This window comes from Rattus rattus, chromosome 6 (assembly GCF_011064425.1).
Source record: "Rattus rattus isolate New Zealand chromosome 6, Rrattus_CSIRO_v1, whole genome shotgun sequence".
Classification (NCBI taxonomy): Eukaryota; Metazoa; Chordata; class Mammalia; order Rodentia; family Muridae; genus Rattus; species Rattus rattus.
Window position 1 is genome coordinate 153,523,384 of NC_046159.1, and position 24,454 is coordinate 153,547,837.

Here is a 24,454-nt window from a genome sequence, read left to right on the forward strand (position 1 = left end):
ATTCTCTGATCCCTTGATAGCTTTTTACCCATTACAGTGCTCCCCACCCACCACAAGAAGGAGATCCTACTCTCCACACTAGGTGGGCATGGCAGACACCCCAGGCCATCTGGTATACCACCCTGGCCTACAAGAATCAAGACCATCCTGACCTTGACTTGTGAGGTCCTTTCTGACTGCAGCCGCTCCTATTGCCCCAACGACCCCCTCACATATATCTTTCTCATCCCTCTCGCTGCCCTCTCTCACCCACCATGGCCTTCCCGGTGTCTTTGTCTCAAGAGCCTCATCTTCACCTTGTACCACATACCCCATCCTGCCCACACCTGTTCATCCTAAAGGCTTCCTCCCTCTCCAGCAGCCTCTCTCTCTACAAGCCTTCTTATCTCAAACTCCCTTCTTGCACCCCAACACCGGGCATTCTCCCCACAGCTTCCCTTGCTGAGTAGACTTCCAACCCCCAACTTTCATCACAGCCTTGTCCCTCCTCCCCAGGTCCAGCTTCCCCTAAGGTGAGCAGAAAGCACCTTGGACACCTACCTGGGTGACCTTCTCGGTGACATTGTGGGTCCGCTCTTTTATCTTGGGTGCTATGATTTCCCGGTCACTGGTGGGTGAAGCCAGGAAAGGGTCGCCTTTGAGGTCCACAAAGTTGAGGGTGATTTGGGGTATCTTGCTAATGGTTCGGTAGCGCACGAGGTCAGAGTCTGAGGTGGAGTTAAGCAGGCCACTGCGCAGGGGGTGCATGGCCCCTGGGACGGAGACACAAAGCTTGGTCAGGTGGACAGGCCAGGGGCTGATGGGAAGCCAAGCCATTGACAGAAATACTACAATGACAAGGACCAAGGGGGTAGGATAACAAGCTGTGAGGTAGCTCAGAAGACCATGAAAACAAGCAAAAGCCTCTGGGTTTTAAGGAAGCATGCCGCCAAGAGAAGAAGGCTAGAGAAAGGAATAGAAGAGATCAGATAGAGTTAGCCCTAAATCTCTCTTGTCTCTTCCCAGTTCCACAGCCATCCCCATCCCCGGGTGTCCTGGGACAGCTAGCCCCTTGGGCCAGCAAGGACTCTGTGAGTGGAAGAATGTAATGGGATGGACGGACAGTTAATGGAGTAAAAGGCCACTTAATGAGATTAAATAAGTACTTAATGGGATTTCCATCTCCCAGACTCCCAGGCACCTAAGAGGTAGGAGGGAGAGAGGAAATGATGGGCCTGGGGTGGTGCAGGCTTGGCAGACAGGCAGAAGCCCAGGGCTGGAGTAGGGATCCCAGACCTGCACTCTCACCTGTACTAGCATGTCGGGGCGGAGGGGGCAGCGCCCCAGCCCGCATTGCCTCGATGTCATCCGCGGAAGACGCCCGGCGCACACTAGCGCAGCTCTCCCGTGAGCGTGTCCGGGCCAGACTGCAGCTGGAACCTGAGGCGTCAGGGTTAAGGCTCTGAGCTCGAGGGGACGGGTGAGGGCCTCGGATGCTGGCTACCGGTGAAGCAGACCCCGGGCCCACCAGTGCTCGCCTCTCTTCTGCAGGCCCAAGTCCGGCCACATGGTTGTCCATGGCAGAAACCTCATCCAAGGCCAGGGACTCACTGCTGGGTGCTGCCGGCGTCAGGTCCACATCCACCACCACCGCCCCAGGGGCTCCAGAACTGCCTGTGCTTCCTGTCCGCATGGGCGATTCCCTGGCAGTCAGTGCCAACAAGGCAGGCAGCTTCAGGCGGAAGGTCTTGGCCCGGCCTGTGGGGAAAGGGAGGCCTATGGAGTGCAGGGTGACCAAAAGAACTGGGTACCTAAGAGTGGGAGGCTCTCACCCCACCCCATGCACAGTACTTGATTCCCCAAACCCAGACAATTCTATCTAAAACTAGTCATCCACTCCCCAGTTTCCATGACCCTCCACGATTCCACAACTGCACTGGTTAAGAGGGTAACACATTTAGAGACTGATTTATCCCTCGGGTAGCTCACTAAAGGTCACACAGTAAATGGGGACCCTGCCACCCAGCAGCCGGCATCCATAGAACTAGCTTCACTAAAACTCAAGAGATGAGCCTTGTTGTCACGACTCTGAAGAGAACTGTTTAATTAAACCCAAAAACATGGCTCCTGGGGAAAGCAGAGGACCTGAGCCTTTGCGCCAATCAGGGCAAATGTTGAAGCTGCTGTTTGCAGCCAAGGCCAGCAGGCTTCCTATCCTCTCTTCCATTAACCTCCACTCTTGGGACTTGGTCAGACCACAGAAGAGTTGAGTCCAAGAGACAGAGCTTCCTAATGAGCTGGTGGCTGGTGGTGCTTAAGTGAGCACCTATTATTCCCCAGGGTGCTGGGTGGGGATCTGGGAGGCAAGCCTAGAAGATATGCTCTGCCTGAAGAGCTGCTGCGTGGGTGTTTCTCCATCCTGGTCTAGGTACACTGACCAGACCATTCCTTGCACCTTCACACATGCATGCGACTCAGGGAAACCTCATATCATGGATTCCTGAGCTGACTCAGGAGTTTGACTGCACTTACCAGAAGCTAGCCAGCTGGTAGAGGGCCCCCTGTGATTGGTGTCATGAGCTGGCGACCCTACCATGTCCTTCTCCATCACCACTTCAAAGTTGAGGATAAACATGATGACAGCCCCATCCTCATTCTTCACGGGCACCACATCCACCAAACACAGGAAGCAGCTCCCTGCAAGGGAAAGGCATGGGCCATGGTGACACCAGATCCTCCTCCCCAAGTGGGCAGGACACAAGTGACCAGGAAGGACCTCTGAACCCAGAAGGGCCCATCAATTTCTACCACACCCCAACAGCCCACATCTACAATTCCCAGCCCTGCTCTGACCCCTGCACCTGGCTGTGCCAGACTGCCAGCCAGTCCGCACTTCCTCCCTCACCACCCATCTCGTCCCTCAGCCTTCTTTCCCAGTTTCTCCTCTCACCTTCTCTCTCCAGCTTGTGACCATTTCTTCCTCCATGTTCCCATTGTTTCAATGTGCCTGTACTTTTCCCTCCTTTAGTCCAGCATCTCCTGCTTCAGCCCCAGCTCTAAAGCTGTTCAACATCCCTGTGCCTCGTTTTTCCTCACCTACAGAGTGGAATGGTAGCCATTCTCCCAAGAGTTGCAAAGATTCATTAAGTCGACACTTGTATGTGCATAAGGACACTAGAGACAATCGGATACTGTATCCATCTTGTATGTGCAAGACCTGGCATAAGGACACTAGAGACAATCGGATACTGTATCCATCTTGTATGTGCGAGACCTGGCATATGGACCCTAGAGACAACTGGATACTGTATCCATCTTGTCTCTGTCCTCTTTAGTCTCCAGGCACTGTATGGATCCACAAGTATGCAACTTGAAATTAAGAGTTTCAAAACTTTACAGCATTTTGGGGACTGCCAGTGTCCAAGCACACAGTCCTCTATGTCATGAACGTACTGGACTACCTGGCAGGAATCAGGAACCCTGATCCCTCACCAGAGACCAAGAAACACTGCTATGAGATCTTTCTTTGTCCTTCTTATTCTTGACTCCTTCTCTCCATCGCCCAGAGTCCTTGGAGCAGGCCAAATCATCCCACCAGCTCCCTCGGGCTCTCAGGAATACACAGTCCAATGCTCTCCATGTTGATTTCTGAACTGAGGTAGACTCAAGGTGAGTGACCCTTCCAAGACCAAGATAAGGGTCCTGCCTGCAAGAAATTCTCCTTGATGAATCAGAACAGCACAGTGACGTCCTGATCCTCTCACAGGGACCCAGGCAGGTTGCCATCTCTTGTCCATCATCATCATCCAAGGTTCCCATTACTCATCTGACTTCCCTACCTTCTGGTGATCACATTCCTTCTGAAGGGCCCAACACCTAGACTAACTAATGCACCTTGGAGGATGGTGACAGGCCATGCTGTCAATGGTACATGAAAAGGGAACTCAGGAAGAAGGAGGAGGTGGGGAAAGAGGTGGAAAGTCGCATGGTCTCAGGAGCACCCTATCCACCAGCCTTAGCCTTCCACTTACCTTCCTGTCCTGGAGCTCCCTAGCTTAGTCTCCTTGCCTCTGACCCTCTCCCTTCCCCTGGTCCCTAGCCCAGCTGTCCAGGAGGGGTGGTGACTGGAATCAGGGGAAAAATGGAACCTGGAGCTCACTTGATGCCTGTCAGCCAGGCCTGAGTGGTTGAGCACTGAAGGTACGGCCAGCCGTGAGGGTGGGGCTCTTGGAGACACTGGCCAACCATGGTGCAGACATGCTGGGCAGGGGACTGAGACCACAGCAGATTCCAGCAGCTGTGGGTTCCCCAGTCAAAGGAGTGCCTCTGAAACCCACTCAGGCAGACTGGCACAGAGGTGAGGGCAAGACCCAGGAGGAGCTAGTCAGAAGCTCTGTGCCCTACCCACTACCCCTGCACTCACCATGGCCAGGGCCCTCCTGCCCCTGCCTGAGGGCCCTGAGCTCAGGAGCTTTGCCTGGGTGTCCCTTTAGCAGCTGCTCTTGTCCCCTGACCTCCGGCCTCTGACACACAGCTGTGGTGTTGAAGCTGTGTGTGTGTTGAGGCGGGTGGGGGGGCTGGGCCCAGCTGGAGGCCGTTTGGCACCCAGACAGACAGCCTTGAGTTTATGCCCTAATATGGTGATGGCCAGCAACGGCCTGAGCAGGAACTGGCCTCCTCAGAACTATAGAGGGGCAGGAGACCAGGAGACCAAAGCCTAAGAGACCCCAGCACCTACCACCAAGAGCCCCAGAGATCCAGGCTCCAAGCCACTATGCTCACCAGGACATGTGTCAAAGAAGCCTGGAGTCTAGAACCAAGATGGCTCTTCCAGATGACTTAGGGTCTCTATCCCTAAAAGGGGCCAAGAAATTCTGACCTGGTTTCTTCAGCACTCTATCCCTTCAGCCTAGGCTCCTCAGTAAGAGAAACCACATGGCCCAGGGCCCTGCATCTCAGATAGCTACGTCAGACCTTGGCAGCTCAGACAGTGACCCTGGGTCCCTGCATCTGAAAATAAGTGTTTTTAATCCTCTCAAAGAGAAACTTCGAGCTATGCCCCTCTCACAGGACAAGCCCAGTTCCCACTTCCAGACACACAGACACAGAATGCTGATGCTGCCCCCTTTGTCTGGAATTTTTCTTTTCAAATCTCCTGTCGCCTAGAGGCCTGGCTGTTCTGAGGTGTGGCTTCCCGCCCCCTGCCCGCCCTACAGGATCACTGGTGGGAACAGACTGCAGTTCCACGCATGTGAACAAAGCTGAAGGCCGAACAGGCCCTCGCTGTAGAGCTGCCGTCTCACTGCCAACTTGGTGGAGTCTTACGTGACCTTCCAGGTCACCAACCCCAGCTCTTTGGCTGGAAGTATGGAGGGGGTTCCTGGGGGTAAGAGAAGGGCAGCCAGGCTGGGGGCGGGGCCCACAGGTGCTAGCACAGAGGTGTAGCCTATGGTCAGCTTCCGGCTAAGAAGAAAGGTTGTGAACAAGTGACTGCGGCTGTCCCCAGGGAGCCTGGGACACTGTCTACCTCCCTGACCTCTCCCCAAACAACACCCCCCTCCTTTCCACTTCCTACTCGACTTTCAATCCCACCAGTGGTCCAGCTCATGTAAGGAAGAGGCAGCCTCAAGAAGACCCTGGGGCCAGAGCTGGACAAGGCTGCAGTTCCACCCAACACCACTCTGTGGCAGGCCCTGCCCATGTTCAAGAGGCAGGCAGCTCTTGGAGCACTCCAGAATGGACGGGTGGGACGAAGGGGTGGGGGTGGGGGGTGTGACACTGAATGGGACAGCGGGGAGCCCCACTCTCTTTCTCAAGGAGAATGTGGCACAATAGACGGGAGAGTCACCTTACAGAATGCTCATCTGTCATACAACATCGATCACACCCACTCACTGGGCCAAAGTCTGGCTGAAATGACAGCCTGGCCTAAGAAGAGAACTCTGCACACTCAGAAGAAAGAAAGATGAGCCTTTTCAATTGGCCCCTGGGACCATCTGATTTAAGTGGTTAATACCAAAACATACCGATTCATACACACAGACACACAGACACACACACACACAGACACACACACACACAGACACACACACAGACACACACACACAGACACACACACACACCCAGCACCAGCCAGGTTCTAGAGCCACCATTTGGGTGGCGGGGCCTCCCTGCCTACTAAGCCTGTCTTTGACCTCTCGGGATAGAAATAAAAAGAGAACGTCAGGCATGCCAGCACCCACATAGCTACAGGATCGGGTAGAGCCTTTGGTCGTGATGACCCAGGCCAGCCAGTCTCCTAGCAGCCTTCATGGTCGTGCTGCTCGCTGTGGGTCACTGGGGTGGGGGGTGTGCAGTGGAAGGGACCCTGGTGCGGCAGGTTCCACTCATTCTGACTGCAGAAAAAGTCCTGTCACAAACCCTGGCTCGCTAGGATTCAATGCTACGTCTCACTAAGGGGTCCACTTTGGAGTAACGTCTCCCTGCCTGAAATCTTCAGGCTTCCGGTACATCAAAACCTAATCTCCCACCTCGGGGCACCACTGGCCCAGGCCTGCCTTAGCAGAAGTTACAGCTGGTGAGAGTCCAGAGAAGACCTACAGATGACCTGGGCAGCCTTGGGCAAGTTGGTGAGGTCAGGGTCTCACCTGTACAGTAGCAGGCCTTATGGCTTCCCCATTCTTCATGGTACCATTGAACATGGCACCACAGGTGAAGTATCTGGGACAGCGTGACCAAGAAGGTGGCCCAGGTGCCTACTCTGACTAAGCCAGATGTTCAACCGGACCCTAATTTGGCATCTGGACAAAATAGAGCAAGACAGAACAAACCAGTGAGTGTGCCCTGGGAAAATGAGGTATTCTGCCCCCAACAGTCAGGAGACCCTTCTCTCCCTTGCATTTGCTGTGTAGCTGCAGACAGGTCACCCACCTCTCTGAGCTTAGATTCTCTGTGCATACCACAGGGACAAGAGATTTCTGTTCTGGGTGCCAGATGAGGTGACAGATGGCCTTATAGAAGCATCTGGAGCTGTAATGAGGCAGAGTAGCAGGTCCCTGCAGGGAAGGTGACCTCCAGCACCCTCATCCCGGTCGCCTCCCTTGCCCCACTCCAAGCAGGAGGAGCTGTGCCAAAATGAGCCCAAAGTCACACTGAGGGCAGGGAGGCTGAGGCTGCAGTTGGCCCTGTCCGCCCCCCAGGCAGAGGCTGTCTCCGGAGGAGCGGCCCAGGGCTGCGCACTGTCAGGTTATATTTAGCCTGGTGGTGGCGACAGGAAGATGCAGCGGGAGCTGCTTCTGGCCAGGGGCCACCGTGTCGCTAACACCACTCTCATGGACAGCCAGGGGGGCTAGGGAAAGCCAGGGACATTGCAGGCTCAAGGGACAAGTGGGGGGGGGAGTCTGAGAGGATAGCCAGTCAATGAGTCTGTGTACCTGTGTGAGAGCATGTGTATGCATGTGTATCAGAAACAGAGACCAATCGTAGGCTCCTGAATCTAGGGACTGAGTTACACAGGGTCCTGGGGGCACTCCCCACCTGGCAGGCTTGGGAAGCCAGACTTCAAGTCTCAAAGAAACATCACCTCCAGACTCAGTCCTCCTGCCAACAATCTCTGTGTAGGGCCAGGGCCTCTGTGGGCATCTAATTTCCTGCTAAAACCAAACAGCCTACAGCATGCTTAGGTCACCTCACATTACAACTCCTCAAAAGACAACCTCCACCCAGGAAAGTTCGAGCTGGCTGGCTGAGCTCCGGGGTCATGGGGCCATGCTACCTCTTAGCTTAGGAGCGAGAGTATGAGAGAACTCAATGGGTAGTGTGCCCCCAAGCCTGACCATCAGAGCTTGATCCTTGATATCCAACCTGGTGGAGAGACCTGACTCCTGCAAAGCTGTCCTCTGACCTACACTAACATACCATGACACATACATACACCACAGCACACGTACACACTCATACCATTTATACACAAGTGTGTGTGTGTGTGTGTGAGTGAGAGAGAGAGAGAGAGAGAGAGAGAGAGAGAGAGAGAGAGAGAGAAAGGGAGGTGTTCCTCTAACAAGAAGGTAGGATGATGTCACACTGACCTGGGGAAGCTCCTCCACTCTAGCTGCAGCCTCATCAGATCTCTCCTGCTGCTGATTCCCTATTTCCTCCGCCCTCATCTCTCCCAGACCCCTCTACAGAGGGTCTCCTGAATCAGGCTGCATGGGTAGCTTCTCTCTGGGAACTCGTCCAATACCGTACCCTTGGCAGAGGCTATGTCCACAAGCTGGCTTGTGAGGTGAGTTCCCCATCCCAGCCTGCACCAGGGAGACTGGTTTCACAGCAGGTGTTGAGTGCTTAGCTTTGGAAGGCCTGCCGATGATCGCAGGGTTGGGACGTGCAGTTTTGGCCACCTTCTCTCACCTTGCAGATCCAAGGGCACTAACCACTCAATACAGAACCACCCCCAATCCTAAGTAAGGATAAACAGAGACACAGTGGGAACGCAAGTGTTCTTTCCCACACAATATCACATTTGGTCATGAGTTAATATCCAACAAGATGGTGCCTGGATCTAAGTGAACTAGGACTTGCCTATTGTGCAAGTCCTGAGCCTTGCCCAATTTCTGCCCGCTTCACTGTGACCCTGATCCATGCATCTGCAGCTGTCACAGCGCAGCAGGGACACAGAGCTATCCCCATTCACTAGAGAATCAATCCTGTTTGTCCCCACCATCTTCCTGGGTCCTGTAACTGTCCTCCACCTTGGCTCCCAAACGCGAACACATCAAGGGCCTGGAGAGGCTGTGTGAAATACGGCTCTGCCGTTGGTTTCCGAGCAGGCACAGCTGTCTGGTAATTAACTCAAGAGGACAATTCCCCACGGCTTACTCTCCCATAGGACACTGTGAAACACCCATAGCAAGTGCATTTGTCAGTGAAGGTCCCCTGAAAAGTCCGATGGCACATGCAAAAATGAAGACATATGACCATGACACAAACACAAAAACTGATATTATTTGCAGGGTACAAAGTCGTCTCCTCCGAGAACCAACAACGTCACCATGCAAACACTAAGAACTAAGATAAGAGCTCCGCCAGACAGATCAGCCCACAAAACACAGCTTCGACAGATTAGAAAGTAGAGTCAGAAAACAAGATGGCACCAGCAGAGTGGTCCAGACTTGAGACCCTAGCGCTCAAAGTCAGCCCTGGCTTCATAGTGAGTTGGAGGCTTCAGAAAACAGGGAAGAGCCAGCAAGATGGCTCCGTGAGTAAAGCACGTGCTGGGCAAGCATAAGGAGCTAAGTCTGCTTCCCAGAACCAGCCGTGCAAAGAGGGCCAACTCCCCAAAGTTGTCTTCTAGCCTCAACAATCACCATGGCATGCATGATCGCATAAATTAAATGACTGTTTCGTTATCTCTGTGTGTGTGTATGTGTGTGTGTGTGCGCGCGTGCGAGTATCAATGACCATGTGCCGTGATCTCCATATGGCACTGTTTTGCCTCGGCACACGCCTGGCTGTCGGCCCATGAGCTTCCCGGGATTCTCCGGTCTCCACTTTCCATTTCATCTGGTAGCATATGATCACAGTCCTATGCTACTGTGCCCAGCTTTCGTGTGGGCTCTAAGGATTCAAACTCGGATCCTCACACTTTCCCATCAAGCACTTTCTCCCCTGAGCCCTCACCCCAGCCACAAAATCTCTTCCTCAGTAGCAGTGACTACGGAGTAGCTAGGGGTGATCGAGAACACGCAGGCAAGGAAACAAAACCTCAGAGCAATAAACCGCAGGGAACCGCGATGGCCTGAAGAGATGGCCCAGGATCTACTGAAACTTACAAAGCTGTTCATGCTCCTGAGCTAAGAGCATGAACATCATGAACATCAGAGCTAACTCTGATGGCGACTTTGGTGAGGCCGGCACATGGTGCACACTTGCTATCTGAACGTGCAGAAGGCAGAAGCAGGGTAATGAACTCCAAGCCAGCCTAGGATACATCAATACTGACTCAAAAACACACACACGAGGCTGAAAGGAAGAAGGGGAAAAGCCAGGTATGGCTGTTTTCCCAGCCCCAATATGGCTGGCTGTTACTCCAGGCGGGAACAGGAGCATTACCACATCCAAGACAAGCCTGGGCAGCTGTAGACATTGTGGGTGCCAAGCTATAGTGTAAGATCTTATCTAGTAAATAAATAAGCAAATCCTTTTTTTAAATTAAAAAAAAAAAGTGAAAGAATTCACCTTTTCGGTCACTGAGACACGGTAAACACACTGTGTTTTGTGCCCGTCGTTGTTTTACAGTCCTGAGGGACACACAGACAGGTATTTGGGGCAGAATGCAGTGTTCAGAGGCAGATCCATGGTTACACAGCAAAGTAACCTGTGCTAAAGGTGCCCCACAAAGCGATGGAAAGAAACAGACTAGATGTGTTGGGAAAGTTGGCTCCTTACATGGAAAAAAAAATAAAACTTGATCCTTACTTGACACTGCATCCAAGGAGGGCTCAGTGGATCCAACACCCAACTGAGGAAGGTGAGCTCGGGGAGCCAGGGGGAGAGGCAGACCTGTGGGTCTCAGCCTCTGCAGAGGAAAAGGTCTCCAGTGGGACTTCAAAAGCGTGAGCGAAACTAAAACGCAATGATCAAACAGAGGCCGAGAGGGAAAGGTATTCACGATTTGAACAAGGGGTTGACCTCCAGAATGCACGCTGTGCTCGTTTGTATTTCTAGAGTACACAAGCAACCCCTGGAAAGCCACGGGAACAAAAGAGAGCAGTCTCCAAGGAAGATAAGCAAAGGATACAATGGTGCAATTGGCAGCAATGAAAGATCACATAGCTGTCCAGCCTGAAAGAGATGCTCCGGCTCACAAAAAGTCGAAGAACTCAAATTAAAGCAGCAAGCCCACAAGACTGACAAACGTTAGAAAAGGAGATGATGTTGGGTGTGGCAGGGGTGCGAGAGGTGGGAGAGCATGAGAGTCTCCACTCAGGAGGCAGACTACAGGTGCACAGTAGGGCAGCAGTTAGCTAAGAATCCCTCTTGTTGGGGTTGGGGATTTAGCTCAGTGGTAGAGCGCTTGCCTAGCAAGCACAAGGCCCTGGGTTCGGTCCCCAGCTCCGGAAAAAAAAAAAAAAAACAACCCTCTTGTGATCCAGCAATTTCACTTCCAAGCCATGCAGTCCGCAAACCCTCTCACAGGAGTCTGGGAAGGCCTGGGTCAGATATCGTTCAACGTGGCATTTTCTCTGGTGACAGAGAGGTGGAGACTATCTGGGGTCCTTCCCTGGGACAGGAGCAAGTAAGACAGGTAGATACGCGCTTCGGGATGGGAAACCACAGCCTGGATACTCACTGGCGCCAGCCCACCTGCACGTACAGTCACGCTCCTGGGTAGGAAGAGTGAATGCCAGGATGTAATACACAGCACAACACCATTTGCATACATTAAATCCATACGGGTCCATCCAGTCAAAATACACATTTGCAAGAACATATGTGAAAATCATATTCATAGGGAGTGCATTTGAATGGCTGCCTATAAGGAGTGCACAGAACTGAGAGGTGAGACAAAAAGAAAAGGCAGACAAGAAAATGAAGGAGAGGGGCAACAGTGTGAATATCGGGGCCTCACTGACTTGAGTGGCTGAGCCAACGGGAACCTGGTGAGGAAGAAGACAGACAGACAGAGGTGCAGAGGACCACACAGCAGACAACCTTACTCCCCGTGGTCTTAACCGAGACCATGTAGTGCTGCCTGCCCAGTGGCCGTTAGACGGTCCCCTGCATGGCACACTGCTGTGTTGGTACTTGTCAGGGAGTGTTCTTCACCCACCATGCAGGGGACAAGTGATCCAATCCACTTCAGAAACAAGGGCCACCGAGGCCTTCAGATTCGAGTCAAACCCAGGCCTCCTGAGGCCTGAGCGCATCATCACACCCCAGAAACCGCAGCTTATGCAAGGTGGTCCACACAGGGTTCTAGAGTAGAGACAACTGGGCCCGAGGCCCAGTTTGGGTTCCCACCGCTAGGCATGTCCCTTAGCCTCCACAAGTAAGAGCTTCCCTTCCAGAAAATGACTAAGAAATTTTACCCATAAGAGGCCACAAAGATCAGCATTTACCCAACGTCAAGTCACCTGAGTCTACCTAAGTGCCACCAGGAGCTGTCCCCTCCTGGCTGGCTGTGCCAAAGCTTCGTCCCCTCTCAGGCCTCCTCTGATTCCCTCTGCGTGCAGAGGCTATGAGGCCCAGAACGCTCCCCCGAACTGTGATGCCTCCCACACTCAACAGAGCAGGAGGGCACCCAGCTACTCCTCTGGCCCTCCACCCCCTCTTCTACCCTAGCGTTCTATCACCCCAAGGTTTTCACAGGATGGGACACTAAGGCCCAGAGATAAGAAATGATTTTCCCAAGGCCACTCAGTCCATAATCAAATTAGAAACTGCCCCCTAGTCATCTAATGCCAAGAATAAGGCTTCAGCTACACAGTACTGCCCTGTTTGTCTATTCATTTAGCAAAAACATGCAGATATTAGCTCATACAGTGTACTAGGCATGTAGACACACACACACACACACACACACACACACACACACACACACACACAACCAAGCCGCTCAGCCTAGTGGGGATGATGGGTACTGTAAACTCATCGAGGGTCAAACTGAGGCAAGAATGGGTAAAGGGAGAATGTTACCCAGCCTGCTGGGTAATTAATTCTAGGCCAGCTGACAAATGCCCAAGTCCAGAATACAGCCCAGAGGTCTTTAAGGACAATGAGGGGTGTCGGCTGGCACTTAGTCCAGTATCCCTCCAACTCCTCTTTAACTGTCACTCGGACCTCCCTGCATGTCACAGAGTCACATGGCCCCTCACCCATGGGGGCCAGATGCCACTGCTCTGTGGCCTGCACACAAGGTGGGAGGCAGGTTTTAGAGAAGGTCGGTCTCTGGTCAGTGAATGTTCTCTAGGAGAGGTGGTGGGCACCCTCAGGGAGGCTAAGTAGGAAAGGGCTTCCTTAGATCTCACTGCACAGGAAGCCACCCCAACCCATCCACCTCGCACCACCCACCACCGGAGAGCCCTCCTGCTGTTCCAGTCCCCCTCCCCAGAGCCAAGGCCACTGTCAACTCTCCTTCCACCGACAGCTCTGCACAAATATTTACATAGTTCCTCTGGGGCTTTGGAGACACCACACACAGGAGCAGGAGGCTCCCTCCCGATACTGTCCAGGCCCAGGGCCTCTGAGGAAACAACACCTCTCTATACTCAGGGACAGGAAGCCCTCAGCAGCTCAGGGTAGCTCACCACAAGGAAGCGAGGAGAAAAGTGCTTAGCAGAGACAGAGAGACAGCTGGAGGCAGGCCCTGACAGAAGCTATCACTTGACCCAGGCTCCGTACTATTCCTGACCAGAACAACAGGGATGGATATCTGTGCTCCCCAGAAGGGAGCACACCTTCAATCTGAGCAAGGCCAGCCTGGTCTACCCAGCTAGGATTACATAAAGTTAAAAGGGGCTTGGCGGATAAGCACCCCAATGGCTTTGGCCCATGGAAAAGCCCTAAGTTTAAAGCCTTGGCTTCTCTTAGGAAGGCCCCAGGCTGCTTCCCATGGACAGAGCACAGAAACAGCTAAGCACTGACCTCCGACCTCTGCCTTCCCACTCAAAACCTCCCACTTCAGAGAAACCATCTTTTCACCAACTCAGAGGACACATGACTGGGAGGTCCGGCTGGGTTGGTGTCTGATAGGGGAGAGAGCCACAGCAGGGGCAGAGCAAGTCCTCTGACTTAAGTGAAAGGGGAAAGCAGAAAAGAGAGAAGGCTGGGGCTGGATTGCAGAGGGTGACGGGATGCCCAGAGGTTGAAGGCTGGTCCCACCAGGGCCAGTCTGAGCACCTGGGAGACCAGGGTACAGCATCCAGCAAATGTGGAGGAGACACAGCACACTGGGGAGCTGGCCAGACTGAAGGTCCCAACCCCTCCCCCTCTGCCACAGCATCAGCTGTAGCAGTGGGGACCCTCTGACCCTGTTGCCATGGCAACTGGCCTACAGCTGGAGTGGAGAAGCCAATAGACTCTTCTCTAGAGACAACCCCATCTCCACCCACGCACAGGCTCCTGGGGACGCGGGGACAGAGAGACAGGGCCAGGACAGTCAAAGGTATGGTAAGACAGATAAAGCCTTTGAGACAAAAGATGGGGGATGGGGGTGAGTAAACAGTGCACAGGAGACACAGAAAGAAGCAAAAAAATTGGCTCCAGGATGCTGAAGGATCAGGAGAAATAGACAAAAGGAGAAAGAGGAGGACATGGAAGGGACAGAAGCGGGCAGGCAGGTCTGAAACAAAGGCAGGGAGTCCTGAGTGTGGAGAGGAAGAGCTGCCAAGAGGAGGGGGGCACAGCAGGCAGGCAGGGCACAGCAGGCAGGAGGGGAGGCAGCAGGGAGGTGGGAACAAAGAGCAGAGACAATAGGAGGGCCAGGGAGAGGGAGAGCTACATCTCCTCCTCCACCATGGCAGTGGAGGGCAAGGTGTGTATCCAGCCAGCACCTGCTGTCTGAGGCACCTCCACAGAAATGTCACATCCTGCCAGAACCACACTACAGAGTTCTGCTGTTCACACTTCCCTTCTGATCCTGGGCCTGCCTCAAGGGGCATCAGCACACGGCCAGTGAACTGGGCACACTATGTCTCCTCCTCCACCCACACTCCCCCAGTCTAGCCTCCCTACCTCCCAGCAGCCCCGGCAACTAAATAATGGGGCTGTCTGGCTCCAGACCCTGAGACTGCACAGAGCTGCGTTAGAGGCTCCGACACAGCACAGCTGTCCCTAGAGGTGCCTGCCAGCAAAAGGCCCTGCCTCTCCACAGCCAACCTCCCTCCCAGAGGCCACAGCCCATGAACCTACTCTCCCAGGGCTGGCCCAGGCAGACACCCTAGAAAAGGTTTGGACAAAAACAGGAGGTGGCATTAGCACATGCATGCACACACACACACACACACACACACACACACACACACACAGCCCAGGTCAGGGCAGCAAAGATGACATGTGGAACTTTTGTCATGAGCCAAAGGACAGAGAGGATGAAGAATCTGTCTGCATTGCCCTCAGTTTAGAATGCCAAGGTTAGTGGGGCCCCAGGTAGCTGAGGTCCTAGGCCAAACTGTTGTCCACTGGGAGTTATCTGAACCCCATGGAAACTAGGTGAGAAGAGGCAGGAGACAGCAGCTCGCATAGGGTTTCCTAGGTCACGGCCCCGTTTGGAGTAGTAACCTGGAGGAGGCAAAAAGTTTAGGCTTGCACAGGGACCTGGATGACAGACCCACTGCCTTCGGGGATACACTGGTAACAGGACCTCCACCATGCAGCTTCTCCACCTGCTACCCAAATGGCTAGACTGGGTGGTTCTCAAAACTCCCCAAGATGCCACAACAGTGCCTTTTCAGGACTCTCCCAAAGGGGTCAACATGGGCCAAAAAGACCCACACTACTTGAGAAGGCTACAGCCAAAGGCAAAACCAGTCCAAGCTCTCTGATGCCAAATCCACAACACAAACAGTACCCAACGTGGAACTGGAGTGTGGCTCACTGCGGGAAGACCCTGCATATGAGCATTTTCTCAGAAGTTCAGCACCCGGGCCAAGCCTAGTGACACAGGGTTATCATCCCAGCTACTGTGGAGGCTGAGAAAGTTCAAGGCCCACCTAGGTTATGGGGTGAGTTCAAGGCCAACCTGGACAACTTAGTGAGCTACTGTCTCAAAACAAATTAATTTAGGCCCAGATGCAGTGGTGCACACCTTGAATCCCAGCACTTGGGGCACGGAGGCTGGCAGATCGCATTGAGTCAAAGCCAGCTATATCTACATAGTGTAAGACCCTGCCCCACACACACAAAAAACAAATGAGAGAGGGAGGGTGGGGGAGGAACACACAACGCACTGGCAAGACGGCTCGGCAGATAAAGGTGTTTCCCATACAAGCCTGACAACCTGAGTTTGATCCCTGGAGCTCATGTAAAGGTTGAAGGGAAAACCAACTCCATAAAATTGTCCTCTGACCTCAAAACACACATATGCTAGCACTCGCTTCAATCACCTACATCCCTGGCCTTGATCCCCATTTCTGAAGCAGAAGAAAAAAGGAACCCTGGCATCCCAAGATCCCAAGCAAGCACTGACGAAGAATTGTGGAAATCAATTGATTTGGCTGGTGGGAGATTCCCACGTGACGCCCGACCCCAGTAGTTATGTGTTCATACGTGCATATTCGCCCGTGGTCTGGAAACTTACATTTGTATTCGTGAGAGGCACAGACAGCCTCTTTAGTTCTCTGGTGTCCTTGTGGATGCATGACACACAGCAGAACAGCATGGCCTGGCTCTGGTGAGACAGGCATGAACTCCACTCCAAGCACCTATGCTTTCGATCGGTTGGATCAGGGGACATGCTTAGTTTCTCTAAGCTTTAGTTTCACCATCCTTAGGAGCTAAAAGGTGGCATGGACAGGTCCAAACACCCTGGGAATAAAATTTCAATTTCCCAGGAAGCAAATGGCCTCCTCAGAGGAAGCTGGCCACCAACAATGGATCATTGGTCAGTGACAACCCTGACTTAGGAAGGGTAAGTCTGGGGCTGAGTCAGCTCCTGGGACCTGGCTACAGGAGATAACAAGGCCAGAACTAAGCTGGTTTCTGAAATTCTTCAAGGTCTCACTAAATATAGAGAAACTAATGTAATAGCCAGTCAGAATTGTACTAATGTCACTGATTTGCCCCTAGTAATTATATTAGAGGTTACCTAACCCTTCTAGAAAATTCCCCTAACCTTGTATAAAAGGTGGCCTTCGAGCCCCTCAGGTCTTTGCTATTTTGGTGACAGTTGACCCCATGCCAGTAGATTCTGCAGAATAAATGCTCTTTGCTTTTGCTACTGTTTGAGTCCAGGGTCTTCCCTCAGGGATTCTTGGACCCTAACAACATCAGGGATACTGTGAGGATTACACAGTCACACAGCCTTCCCATCACTTTATCCCCTACATGCCTGTGAGCCAGAGCTGCATTTCGTGCGAGCAAACTCTCCTGCAAAGGGCCACTAGTGGTACTCGCCCTCCGAGTATCGACCAAAGACATCACGGGCTACACACCTGCAAAGGAAGCCCCTGAAGGAAGCCACCCTGGAGCATGCGCATCAGAGGCCTGATGCTCACAGGGCCCATTTGCCACAGCAAGAGACAGGGTCTGCTCATTGTGATTAGGTAACCAGCTCCCTGAGAGCAGGAATTTTGCCTTTCCTGTAGGCGCTCTATGTTCAAGAGTTCAGCTCTGAGCTGGGTTCCAGGGACGTAGTGAAGCTTATGAAATACTCATTGGTGAACGACAGACTTCTGGAGCCCCTTCTGAGCCCTCCAAGACCCACTACCCCACCACTTCACCGACCTCCCTGAGCAGAGCCCACCCAGCTGCACAGGCCTAGTGAGCGAACAGCTCCACCCACCCACTGTGTTTATCCGCTCTCCACTTTGCTCTCCGGAAGCCCAGAGCAGCTGGCTTGGGAGGTGGTGGCTGAGTGGAGACACCTGCCTAGGAGGGAGTTGAAGGGAGGGGCAGGGTGTTCTGCAGACCAGACAAAGGGAACTGAGGTTGTAGGAAGAGGTGTCATTGAGCGCAGAGAGGAAAGCAGAAGATGGCAGCAGACACAATCCTTCTGCCCCGCGCTCCATATCTTCCAGAAAGTCACCAGGCACAGGCTGCCCTTCAGGTAGCTAGAATCCTGTGGCTAAGAGCCAACGCTAGCCCTACCTTGCCTATTACCACCATCCACACATGCACCTATCATCCCAGCGTAGTCAAATGTAGGACCCCTTATAATGACACCTGCCAAGCCTTAGTACCTCCAAGGCCATCCCGAATGACCACCCACCAGAGTTGAGACCTAGGCATAGGGCCACGCCCACGTCTGGGGGTCCCGCCCCCAAAGGACCCGCAAAGTTCGCCAGCTTCCAGCAACTACAGATCCCACCCACTGCCCACCCACCCCCCACGCCCGCGTATCCACGCTCGTTCTCTCGAGGCCCGGCCTCTCGCCACAGCCACGCCCCGGCCCCGCCTACCATCTTTCCGGTAGAAGGCGATCTCCACTTTGCGCTCCTCCGCGCCCAGCAGGGCCTGCGCGATCTGCGCGGCGGCACGGCGCTGCGTGCGCGGCCCATGCAGGAAATCGCAGGTGCAGGGCCGCTGCATCACCTCGGCCCGAGAGTAGCCGCACAGTTCGCAGAAGCCGTCGTTGCAGTAGATGACGGCGCAGTTCTCTACTCGAGCGTTAGCGATGATGAACTTGCGGCCTGGGGGGAGGCGGGGATGAACGCGCACGTGAGCCGGGACACTAGTTTCGGGGACTCCCGGCCCTTCCCCACATTCGCTCGTCACACACTGCCGTCCGACTCTCCCCCGCACCGGGAAGGGGTGCCTAACCCCGGCTGAACGCAGCTGTGCACGGACACAGGTGACTCCACCGGGCCTGGCCTCGCGACACGCCCCCTACCCCCTGGCCCGCCGGCTGGCTGCGTGGCTTTCCCCGGGCAGAGAGCCAGCGGCCAAGGCTGGCCTGGGCGGGTGTCAGCAACGCGTGTCAGCAGCCGCGGCGGAGGGATAAACACAGCCTGGAAAGGGAGCCTGGGAAGGACAGGAGATGGCGGCCAGCCTCCCCTTTGCACCAGCTCCTCTGGCTTCTTCCTCTTGATAAGGAACTCTTCTAGAAAATTAGTCCCTCAAATACCGTTAGACTTCCTCTGGTCAGGGCCTACTATGACTTCTGCACCTTATCCGCAGGCAGTCAGAAGCTGAGGAGTAGGTAAACCAGCGGATGAAGGAGTGAACTTGCAGACCTGGACAACCCAGCAAGGTAACTGTTAGTATGGTCATTTTATGGATGAAGAAACTGAGGTTCAAGAGAAGTTCATCTCAACGGCCCTGTCCAGCAGTTCATTCATAGTGAATCCAGCTTTTGAATATTGTCTGGCAGAAGGACAGCTGAGGGTCACAGGCACACGTCCAAGGTCATACAGAGCAAGGAAAGCTACCTGCAGCTTCACACCCTGGCACTCCCCAGAGCCCGAGGTCAGCCCAAGACACTGGCCCACTTGCGGAAACCAAACCTGGGAAAGATTACCACCTCTAGGGATACGGAGCCTTCCTCTGTGACCCCATCAAAGTGAGTCCAATAGACCCACCTCAGCTAACCATGGCTCGCCCATCCCACACTTGAGCTAAAGGCCAGACAAGTCAGGGCAACCTCAGGGCATCTCACTTGTGCCTGAGTGAGATGTTCGAGGGATAGGTGCCTTCTATAAACAGAAACTCTGTCCATTTGGGCCTTTAATGCTGGGGTGTGCGATTGAAGTTGAACATCTCCTTCCCTCCTCGCTATGCAGTCTTCGGGCTGCGGCCCTGCGTAGTCCTGCAAACCCCAGACGGCTGGCTGCATCAGGGAGCCTACCACCTTCTGCCATCTTTCCCCTGCCCTCCAGGAAGTTACTTTTGAGAGTTGGGTCATCTTTAGGTCAGTTCCCAAGGCCTTTTGGAACTCCCAGGCAAGCATCAACTCTAGGTCAGAGCTTCTTGCCCTATGAAAAGAACTTCTAACTCTGCCCCCACCCGACTCAGCTGTGGATGGCTGAGTACCAACCACCCACTGGAGAAAAGTGACCCCTTCTCCCCACTCCCAGACGAGGAGAGCAGACAAGTTCCTTTGAAGTCAAGCCCTACTCTACCCGACCCTTGACTGAAATCCTAGAACACAGATCCTGAGGAGACCTCAAAAGCCCTATGGTTTATCACCAGGTTCAAAACTGTGGAAACTGAGGCTTAGAGTAGGAAGAGTCACTCAAGGTCATCTGGCAGTCAGTGGCAGAGGTGGGGCCAGAAGCCAAGCCTCTAGGACTGAGTCCAAGATCTTCTCAGATTCTGCTGTGCCTACCGACTGGTAGGAAAAGAAAGCCCGAGGGCCTGCCCCCTGCCCTTAGCCCTCCCCACCCCCTCTGGATCACCCTGTTCTCTGTCTAGGGACAATGCTGCCCATCCAACTGACCCCTCCCTTCAACCACGGTAGAGCACACATTGTCCTGTGTGCACAGGGTCACTGGCAAGGAATGTCACTCTCCCGCTCCAGGGGCCCTTTGCAGTCACACCCTCTGTGGTACACACACGAATCCTTGGGGCAGGCACACCAACACCAAACATTCACCTAGCCTAGGACACATTTCTGGAAGTCTCTCGTGCCAGGTCCGAATAAGGGGAGCTGTAATAGCCCAAACCCAGTGGGGTTTGGGGTAGCATCCGCAGCAGGAAAACCCACCACACTGGAGCTCCATAGCCAGCTTCAGGTATGCAGCACCCTCTCAGCACCCGACCCACAATCTTGGGGACCTGCTGGAGAAGCCTCTCCACTGTCCGTGCAGACTCAAAATTCATGAGTGACATAGGGATTTGGCCACATACTTGTCACAGGCTCAAGAGCAGATTTGGTCACTGATCCTACACCCTTGGCTTCAGTCTGTCACATACAACACAGCCAAGACTGGATCATGCAGTGTACTTTTAGGGACCAGCAGCTTGGGTCATAGACCGTCCTGTGGCAGCACACAAAATGCCATAAACTCGGGACATTTAGAGTTGGAAACACCTACGTATCTCATCTCACCTTCCTTCCCTGCACACTCCAGGTGTCACACACACACTCTCCGACCCCTAGCTGCAACACTAGGCCCCTTGGTCCTATGCCAGTGATCCCCTGGCACCAAGCCTTGTCCCCTCGGCTCCTGGTGTAAGTCTCAGGGCCCACCAGCCCCTACTGACTCACATTTTGCACTGCACACGGCCCGGGCACGCCCCCCATCCACACTCAGCCTGACTGGACCCAGCCCCCAAACCCCCTCCCCACCCTGCCCCCTCCCCCACTCACTCTGGCCCTCAAACTTGCGGATGATGGTGTCGAGGAAGGTGTTCTGCGGCGCGACGTGGCCCCTCCGCACCGGCATCCTGAGCCCATGGGCGGGCCGGGCGGGCCCCCACCCACCCTGGCCCGGCCCGGCCCAGCACTAGGCTTCGGGTGGCCTGGCCGGGCCGTGGTCTCCGCACCCCGCGGCCAAGCTGAGTGCGGGCGGGGCCGGAACTGGACTGAGGGCGCGGGATTCCCGCTCCGCTTAGCGGCTGCCGGCGCCGGACCCCGGGCCGGGCCTGAAGCTGCTGGAGCTGCGGCGCCGGCACACCTGTCTGTCGACCCGGGCTGGTGGTGCCACGGGCCCCGCTGCACCTCGTCCCCGCGCCGCTCTCCGCCTGCTCGAGCGCCGGGCTCCCGGCTCTCGCCTGCCCGCCGCCGCGCCGACAGCCGCTCCAGCGCCCGCGGCTCGGGCAGTGCCTGCGGCTTGGTCCGGCGGCTGAAGGGTTAATGCGGCGCGCGCCCCTCCGGCTCCGGCCCCCGCCTCCCGGCCCCCTCCTGTCGCCGCGCGCCGACAGCGCCGCCCTCTCCCCGCCACCCCGAGCGCCCGCCCTTCTCATTGGCTGAGCCGCGCCGAGCGCTCCCCGGGTCCCAGCCCCTCGCTCGGCTCCTGAGCCCCCGGGACTCGCGCTCCGCCGAGAGGGGGAAGGGACCTTTAAGTGGGGGATCGGCGAGGACAGGTGCGGCGGTCGGTATGGAGGTGACCAGGGAGAGGGGCATAGAGATACCGCCCCCTCCCATACTCAGGACTGAGAACCCCGATTTGATGGGACAGGACCAACCCTTTATCCCTTGCTTCCCTACTGCGCCTAGGACAGGCTGAGTACACACAGCTTGCTGTCAGAATCTGCCGTGGGTGACCGGGTTGAGTGAGGCCTAGGCTCTGAGATGAGCCGCCCCAGGACCAGGGGAGAGCCAGGAAATGTAAAGAACTGGAAATGTACTGTAAAAATGTGAGACAAGGATGGGTGAACCGAAAGAGAGGCACGCCCTCCCCAATAGCCCCTGTCTCCAGGCGGTTATAACCTCTCAGAGGTTATTCGAATATCTTCCTGGAGGACATGTACAGAGACCGACACTGACAAGAGTTGCGGCCTTTTAGCTGTGAGAGCAAAGAAAGGTCCTTCCTTGGGTGCGAGGTCCCAGCCAGGGGATCCCCGTGGGCTGGAGGCCTTCCCTCCCTCTATAGTGCAGGATCAAACTCATAGACCCAATCGGAGGGCTTGGGGCCTTGAAGCAGGGCGGCCCGGGCGGCCCAGCCCCTCAGAAAACCCTGGCCTAGCCTCAGGCCCCTCCCCTGCCAGCTGGCTCGCTCCAGTTGCAGCTCCCTTATTTAGGCAAGGAGGTCTGAGGATGCTCCAGGGCAGGCAGGGTGTCCACCAGCCGCCTGCCCACTGCCTGCCCACCGCCTGTTGGGGCCTGAGTAGGGGGCTTCGGCCGGCGGAGGTGTCCTTGATTTGAGCAGCTAAGCAACGCCTGGGGCAGGGCAAGGCCGCGAGGCGAGTGTTGACAGCTGAGCAGGCCTGCTGTGGGGAGGAGCCGGCAGCTGGAGTTGAGGCGGCCTTGAATCCCCTCCCCTGCCTGCAACCCGGATCAGAGGCCTGTCTAGATGGATGGGGCCATGTGGGGGCTCCTGAGGGCTTGCAGCTGCCTCTGTCCTTGCAGCAAGGGGCTGGGTCTTGCCACCAGAAGGAACCGTCATGGGATGGGGGAGTGGAGGGGGGAAACGGACGAACAAAGGATGAAGAAGGAAGCCGGCTTTAAAGAGGGAGGCCGGTACAAGAAAGGTCGCCATGAGACCACCCCCTAGCCAGATTCTCACCTTCCCTCCAGGAGCAAAAACCTGAAAACACTAAGGCCAAACAGGGCCACTGGCCAGGAGATGACACTCTTTTTTATTTGCTAGTGGGTGGGCAGTGACTCAGGGAGGCAGCCGGTGGGAGAGAAGGAGGTGGCTCCACCAGCTGATGCTAAAAAAGTCCAGAGACTCCTGCGTGCACAGTCATCCCTCAGACCCTTTCCACCAACAGCGTCTTACACACACACACACACACACACACACACACACACACACACACACACACACACACGATGCCCAGGGCCTTCCCCAACTTGTAACTTGGCCTGAGAGGCGTCAACGCCTCTGGGTTCATGACTGTCGTGGCTCTCACCCCCCACACCTGGTCCGTTTGAGTGGAAAGTCCTCCTTTCCAAGCCTGGGGACTGACAGTGAGAAAAAGCAAGAGTGGGCATGGAAAGGAAAACCCAAAGGAAGAAGCCTCTATGGATCCTTCTAGACCAAGGCTTCAGGAAAGACAGGTCCCAGAAGGAGGGGACTCCTCCTCTGACTGGCCAGCAGTCCTTACCACTGGGAGCCACTTGCTGAGGAAGCCTTCGGTCTTATTATCCCAGAGGGAAAACACAAGGTCACCGAGGCCCTTTATCATGCCAGTGAGAGGGGAAACCAGATACAGAGTAACTCTCCTAGGAGAGCTGCTTGCTTCCTCAGACTAAAAGAAGCCAAGTGTGTAGCCAAGTGCGTTCTCTCTCTCTCTCTCTCTCTCTCTCTCTCTCTCTCTCTCTCTCTCTCCCCTCTCCCCCTCCCCCATACACACACAACCACTACCAAGCAACACATGTATGTCAAAGCCAACTTCAGACTCTAACTTACCAGGAAGCTCAGGGGGAAGCCTACAGACAAGCTCTCCTCAAGGCATTTCTGTGGTTCTGGTACCAGACATTAAGAGACCACCTTATAGAGAAGGCCTTCTGGTCTGTCTTGCCTCAACTTCCCTCTTCCAAATGCAGACAAACCTAAAGCCCAGAGCAACCACACGCAGCCCCACCCCCACAACAGGCCTCAAGGGTCATCCCTGGGAAGAGCTCTCCCCTACCCTGCCTGTGACTGAGGGGAGGGAGAGGCTGTATTTATAGTGAGACACATGTAGGCTCTACCGAGCTCCCAAGACAGTTTAGGGAGAAAAGTCTGCAGAAAACATTCTACCCACCCCACTCTGCTCCTGTTCAGCCTGTGGGAGAGGAAGACTTCCACGAGAATAAAAGAAATGGAAGATACCCTTGCTGGAGTCCCCCAAGGACCAGGCTGGCAGAGACACAGCCAGAACCAGACCCGGGAGAGTCAGTGGCACGGGAGACTGGCAAGCAGGAACTGAGAGACGCTGATGGAGGATGGACGCTTTGGAAACCCCGGGGGCGGGGGGTGGGGGGAGGACAGCAACAGCACCCCACCCCATCCCCAATTTCAACAGCAGATGAATTTGGGGACTTAAAGGAACTTTTTCTGTACAGCTGGGTTTTCAGAATCATGGTGGGCTTGGATAGGAACGAGAGTTGGAGGAGACAAGCAAGGGGCAATATGCACCCCGCCCCCAGGAACAGGTACTTAGGACCCATTGAAAGGAAGAAAAGTGAGAGAGAAGGGGGGAGGTTAATCAAGGGGGAACACACTTAAAG

At 54.8% G+C, this 24,454-nt stretch overlaps 1 protein-coding gene across 1 annotated transcript in view; it reads right to left on the bottom strand.

Annotated features, from left to right (window-relative positions):
• The window catches only part of Kcnh2 (potassium voltage-gated channel subfamily H member 2), a 32,103-nt gene extending 11,067 nt beyond the window's left edge, over positions 1-21,036 (bottom strand). Inside the window, exons 1-5 of the mRNA XM_032907114.1 lie at positions 20,945-21,036; positions 18,096-18,326; positions 2,512-2,676; positions 1,288-1,737; positions 541-752 (exon numbers count right to left, since the gene is read on the bottom strand). Of these exons, the coding sequence (XP_032763005.1) occupies positions 541-752; positions 1,288-1,737; positions 2,512-2,676; positions 18,096-18,326; positions 20,945-21,020 (1,134 nt within the window). The 5' untranslated portion in view covers positions 21,021-21,036. The remainder of the gene's footprint in view (positions 1-540; positions 753-1,287; positions 1,738-2,511; positions 2,677-18,095; positions 18,327-20,944) is intronic.
• Between the last annotated feature and the right edge of the window lie 3,418 nt (positions 21,037-24,454).